Source organism: Pyxicephalus adspersus, chromosome 6, assembly GCF_032062135.1.
Source record: "Pyxicephalus adspersus chromosome 6, UCB_Pads_2.0, whole genome shotgun sequence".
NCBI lineage: Eukaryota > Metazoa > Chordata > Amphibia > Anura > Pyxicephalidae > Pyxicephalus > Pyxicephalus adspersus.
This window is the reverse complement of record NC_092863.1, coordinates 44581826-44588307: the sequence shown is the minus strand read 5'-3', so window position 1 is coordinate 44588307 and position 6482 is coordinate 44581826. Positions and strand designations below refer to the sequence as shown.

General features: G+C 38.3%; 1 protein-coding gene across 1 annotated transcript in view; it reads right to left on the bottom strand.

The window, feature by feature from the left end:
* Positions 1-2615: 2615 nt before the first annotated feature.
* The window catches only part of ACADS (acyl-CoA dehydrogenase short chain), a 5333-nt gene continuing 1466 nt past the window's right edge, over positions 2616-6482 (bottom strand). Inside the window, exons 3-10 of the mRNA XM_072415512.1 lie at positions 5183-5332; positions 4751-4862; positions 4406-4557; positions 4108-4278; positions 3890-4027; positions 3725-3820; positions 3587-3643; positions 2616-2947 (exon numbers count right to left, since the gene is read on the bottom strand). Of these exons, the coding sequence (XP_072271613.1) occupies positions 2795-2947; positions 3587-3643; positions 3725-3820; positions 3890-4027; positions 4108-4278; positions 4406-4557; positions 4751-4862; positions 5183-5332 (1029 nt within the window). The 3' untranslated portion in view covers positions 2616-2794. The remainder of the gene's footprint in view (positions 2948-3586; positions 3644-3724; positions 3821-3889; positions 4028-4107; positions 4279-4405; positions 4558-4750; positions 4863-5182; positions 5333-6482) is intronic.

Here is a 6482-nt window from a genome sequence, read left to right as displayed (position 1 = left end):
ATACATGCAAATTACAATTGATGTTGGCATTGAAGTCATTCTGGTATATCCTCTCAAATGAGACTCTGTATCCACTATAATGACTGCGGGTACTTCAGGTGGTTGTCTCCATCATAAACAGGAAATAGTCTCATTTTTCATTTGCAGATAAGACATTCCAGGTCCCAGTGTTTCTCAGGATCCCTGATGCTCACATTGTCCTCCTTACACACGTTATCCCTGTTCACTCCTATTATTTAAACCAGTATGTATTATATTGTAATTGCAGAATCAGTGATGACTGCAGATTGCTACTCTATACTTCTGGTGTGCAGTCTGCATTATTTCTGTATGATTTTAAAGGGGGGTTGGCTGTACCTCTGATAATGCATTCTTTCCATGTTAGCTGTGCAGATGGAACACTTTTATAATTCTTATTAATGTCTCCACAATCCAGAATACGATGTTAAAAATAATGAATTGAAGCACTCCTTACCAGGGAATAGGGTTAGGATTTCTGCAGAATAACCAAACTGGTCTTTCTTGTCTGCTTTGTAATTACTTCTGTATAATGATGTAATAAGTTCTCGGTTTGTTACACAAGAGCCATCATTATGTAGCATTGTAAACATCTTGCATTTTTATACAGCTCAACATTACTAAATACCTCAAGGTTCTGATCACGAGAACTTCAGTAATGTAAATAGTGGACAGCCATCTAATATTGCTGAGTTGGCATTCTTAACAATTTCACTGGTAATAATATACTTGGATATGGATATTTGTTTACTCTACAAATTTATCATTCTTTTACTTTTAATTGCTAGTTGGTTATTAGCTAAAAAAAAGTCTAAAGTTATTCTGTCAGCGTAAAGCAGGGCTGGAAATCTGTTGGTTTAGTGTTTTCTGATTATTGAACAGACAGTGACATTGCATATTAACCCAGAATATCCAGCAGGGTCTTTTTGTTTGGTCAGATCAAATCTAATTTGCTGTGCTACCATGGTAAATTGTTATTTGTCTAAGACATTAAGTCATTTGAGTTCTCCCTGGTGGCTTCTGGATGTGGCCAATTCTGATGCATTAAACGTGTCCATTCAAACCTCTTCTGATCATCTTGAGCAGCATGAGGAGTCTGTATTGTACTACTGGGGCCTCCGTACTATTTATGCTGCAGTGATTATTTGGTGAGTTCCACATTCACTGCTTTATAAATATGCTATGGTGAATACTGAAAGTAAAACTAAAGTCTGCTGTAAAAGTGTACTGTGATCAAAAACAGAGGAATGAGCAGCCACATTTTTATCTTCTGTTTTTAATTTTCTTTGTTCACATTGGAACAACTAATTCTGGTATTGTGTACAGAAGTGGAACAAGAAGTAGCTTTTAGTTTGCTGTGCAGTTTGGCCAACTCCATAAAAATAAAAAATAAAACGAACCCAAAAAGTTTTCTCCCTAATGATAGCACATGATTTTCTTGTGACTTCCCATCAATTCTAGACATTTATGTGCTTTTGCTGTCTTTTCATGTGAACTTTGATGCTGTGCAGATCACAGATTTCATACAGAATAAAATTCTGAAATGAGAGCTTATTTCACTTGAAGAAAGGATTTCTGTATTGCAGCGTTGGATAAATTCCTATACATACTACTACTACTACTACTACTTACCTATGCTAAAGAATATAGTTGGATTAATAGCTAAAATATCCTTTTGCCATTATTATGAGGGTACTCAGTTTTAGTAGTGGCTGGCAGTATAAGAAGAGCAATGGGATTTCACATGCTGATAATATTTAAACACTTGGCATGATTAGGATGTTTCAATGTACTAATGTACTAAAGGTAAAAGCATTGACCTGACAGTCAGGCATTAGTCTCAGAGACTGTAATAGATCATGCGTGAAATCTTTTGACCTTGGAAACTTCCTGTGCATGGCCTCAATGTTTCAAGCTTTTATAAACTTGACAGCAGCTCCACTCTATGTAATAAGATGGGAAAAAAGGGGTGGTTGGTAGTTTAAGTTGTGAGAGCACCCTAGGATGACAATACTATTCCCCTATAAATACATACACACACTGAGTAAAAGTTGGCACTTTAGGACAGGAAGTGTTGCTGACACGTTGGCTGTGAATAATAAAAGGAGGGGGAAGATAAAATCTGAAAGTTTTATTATGTCAGTTTGATGCTTTGAGGAGTAGGAATCTGAAGAGCTGTGGTTAGAATCTGGGTAGGTAACCTTGTGGTTAAGGTTAGGCAGAGGATAGGATCAGACAAAGTATGTGATTATATCTGCCTTTCCAATTACCCAGAAAAAGAATTTTAATAAGTCAAAATAAAGTCACAAACACCAATTTACAAACTAGCTCTTGTTATTGACATTATAATTACTGAACCACTGAATCAACATGGCAGTCTGGTAACTAGACTATTAAAAAAAAAAAAGGGGGGGGGGAGAAATAAATGGCAGTCCCCACTTCTCCACCATGTATATAATACAGTGGAGACTTCTCTATCACTCTACACAAAGAATGATGTGAGGCATGTTTACAGTACAGAATAGGTACCATATAGCTGACACTTGTAGATAAAATTAATAGGAACACAAGACAGATCTAGGCAAATATACCCAAACTAAATGTATAAAACAGTACATTTTATTAGATTATATCTAATTTGTGCAAAGTTCATGGATGGATCACTTTGTGATAATCATCTTTGTTCATGCAGCACTTGAAAGATTTTTTTTTCTTCTCTTCCCAGGAGCAATATTTCAGAATTAAGGCATTGGTGAGTTATTCAGTGCTGTAGGATTTATTGATGGTATTCTTTCAGTAACTGGTTGGCTATCACCAGTCTCTGTATTTCACTAGTGCCTTCATAGATTTCAGTGATACGAGCATCTCTATAATGACGTTCAGCTGGCATCTCTGTCACATATCCCATCCCTCCAAGGATCTGAATAGCCTACAACAATGAGCAAGTACATAGATCAGCAATAAGTCATGGCCACCAAAGGAAGTGATGAAGGTATGATTCTTACACTCTGGGATTTACTGACAATGGACTACTATTGCCTCTATTAGCAGAGCATGCTGTGTACATGTATATTTATATATGTATATGCAAGTCTTCCTAAATACAGCTGTTATCCAAATTCTGAAATATGAATCAGTTCTGCAAAGGTTTCACAGAAGTTATTTGTTAATTCTATAAAGAAACTTGCTTGTTTGTGGTTTTGCATGAACTCTACTACAGAGCAACATCACTTTCCATTATAGCTTCCACTGCAACACCAAGAAAGTGTTTGGTATAGTCCTTCGTTTTAATTATGGATCTATTTTTTTAGCAGCTCTTCCCCCAAAGCTTTGTTTACACTAAATTACCTTTCCTGCGTTTTGTAAAAAAAAACAAAGCTATTTAGATTGAACAGCTTGGAGAACGCCATGTTCTGGTTTAAGAAGAGCAAAGTCATATGCAGATCTGCATTACAGCTGAGGGTAAAAGTCTGCCTGAAAAACAAATGTTAGATGCATATTCCAAGTGTTGGACCTACCTCAAAGTATGTACTAAGTCTAAAAGTGTCCAGAATTATTATTATAGTACCTGATGGGAAATCTGTGTTGCAGCCTCTGATGCTGCTAGTTTGGCCATTGCTGCCTCCTAAAATAAAAAATAGATTAACAAATAAAAGAAGACAAACATTCTATTTTCAGCCTAAAGCATTTCCCTGTCAAAGCTTACCTTAGTATACGGCTTCTTGTTGTCCTTCAGCATAGCTGCTCTCCATGTGAGCAGCCTGGCACTTTCTAAAGCCAGAGCCATGTCTGCCAACTTGAACTGAAATCACAAATAAAGGTAAATATGGCAGTTTTTACCCTACTTTACTTTCTATGTAAAGATTCTTACCTGTATAGCTTGTAGTTTGGTGATAGGTGCCCCAAATGCTATTCTCTTCTCTGCATAATCTACTGCACAATCAAGAGCGGCCTGAGCAATCCCCAAAGCCTGAGATGCAATACCAATCCTTCCAGAGTCCAAGGTTTGCTGAGGGGGGAAAAAAAATAAATATATGAAGCAAAGGAGGTGTGCACAAGCTGACACATAGCCAGTATGCTTTTAGTCACCATGGCAATTTTGAAGCCCATTCCAGGTTGGCCAAGAAGATTCTCACGTGATATTCGGCAGTCTTCAAAAATTAAGTTTGCTGTGGAGGAAGCCCTGATCCCCAGCTTATCTTCTTTCTTCCCAAGTGAAAGACCTGGTGTTGGCATCTCAACCAAGAAAGCACTAATACCCTGCACAGGAAATTCATAGAAACATATTACATACAGAGATGTGATAAATAGAATAATTAAATGATGTAGGAGAGAAAGTGAGGTAACCAGCTTAATAGCTTTTACAAAAACCTGTTACATGGTTTACCTTGTGTTTCAAGGACTTGTCTGTTGTTGCAAAGACAACAGCTGCAGAGGCATCCCAAGCGTTTGTGATCCAGGATTTAGTTCCATTCAGCACCCAGTGATCCCCATCAAGCTTGGCAACTGTGCTTGCTGCTCCGGCATCACTGCCGTTACCTATTTAAAAAAAAAATAGGAATGCTAATGTGATAGGCAGATAATAGAAGAAACTAATAGTATGTGAAAATTCCCTGTCCGTTAAAAAATATATACAATATTAAATAATACCATAGAAGAAACATAGATGAAATGTGTCACACAGCATTTTACATTTATGCCCACTTTGTTGTCCCACATCAATTTCTCACACCTGGTTCACTTAGTGCAAAGCAGCCAATCTTATCCCCGTTGCAATATGGAGTCACCCACTTCCTTTTCTGCTCTTCTGTTGCATTTTTCAGGACTGGTCCTAAATAAAGGGACTAAATGAAAACAATATTATTATTGCTAATGTATTCTTCTTAACATGGATTTTATGGAAATGGGGAAAATTAGCAGAATACTATGCAACAGCAACCACTGTCAAGGTTCAGCATTTACACCAGAAGTTCTCGTGAGGGAAGCAAAGCATGGGAAAATTCTAAGGGTGAAAATGTTTATCCTCTGGGAAAATGGTTTTATGATGCTCAGAATCCACATATTGCATAAAATGTGTGCAGTATAGATCTATTACTCATACAAAGAGCGGATAATCAACCTCACCAACATTTACATTTTGAACAGATGTATTTGACATCCTTACGTTATTCACACTCATGATGACCCCAGTGGACGCACATCCACGGCTGATTTCTTCCATAGCAATAGAATAGGCCAAGTAATCAAGACCTGCACCGCCCAGCTCCTCTGGGACCTCCACAGCCAGCAATCCCATTTGTCCCATCTGTCGGACCTAGGGAGAAAACATTAGGACCCATTTACACTGGCGTCACAACAGGATGCACTGCATGTGTTTCCTTCTGACACCCCAGGTAAACGGCATAATAAATAGAACAAAGGATGTGGTCACTTAGCATTGCTTTGTGATGCCTCCAAAAAGCTGACTTCCTGCCTCCAATAGATAGTAGGATTGGAGTCAGTACATGGAAAGAAAAGCTGTAGGTGCTTCTATACCCAGCCCTGAAGGAGAGCTTTTCATTGGAATTTAACACTTCACCTATTTAGGAAATAGACACAGCAGAGAGAGCGCTGTGATTGGTGGGCTGGTCATGTGACTAACAGGTACCACACGCCTTCAGAATGGTTGAAGTTATTCATCAATCCACCCTGAGCGGGGGTTGGGTAACGGGAGGTAAGGATTTGTAGCCAAGACTAAATAGGAATAAGGTATGAAGAACAGGTACAATAATGCCCAGCATGCCTTTAGTGTGGGTAGATATAAGTATCTGGAATTCAGGGTGAGAAAACAGCCCACTAGACCCACAATAATCCAACCAGCAATGCAGAATGTTCACTCCAGCTTCAACATTCTCTTTACTAAATCACAGATTTATATATAAAGCAATACTTGTAGGAAACACATTCCCTTTCCTAGTGTGACAACTCGGCATACTGTATGTATAAAGAACCAGCATTGTCACCCCAGCACAGGAATCATCTCAGGACTACAGAACATCCTCACAATATTCATTTCATCAGAGGCAATATTCTGCAAGTTTGAACTGAATGAGAACTGTTGTAGAAGGTAAAATTCAGTTTACTATGACAACAGCCCAAACTCTTAGTAGGTAGATATAAAAGTCACAAAACACTCTAAAGAATTAGGACTGAGAAATATGTAAGATGTTTGAACATGACGGGTTCTCTTATCCATTGGTGCTCCCGGTTATTATGACGGCTTCTCTTATCTATCGGTGCTCCCAGTTATTATGACGGGTTCTCTTATCTATCGGTGCTCCCAGTTATTATGACGGGTTCTCTTATCCATCGGTGCTCCCGGTTATTATGACAGGTTCTCTTATCTATCGGTGCTCCCAGTTATTATGACAGGTTCTCTTATCTATCAGTGCTCCCGGTTATTATGACAGGTTCTCTTATCTATC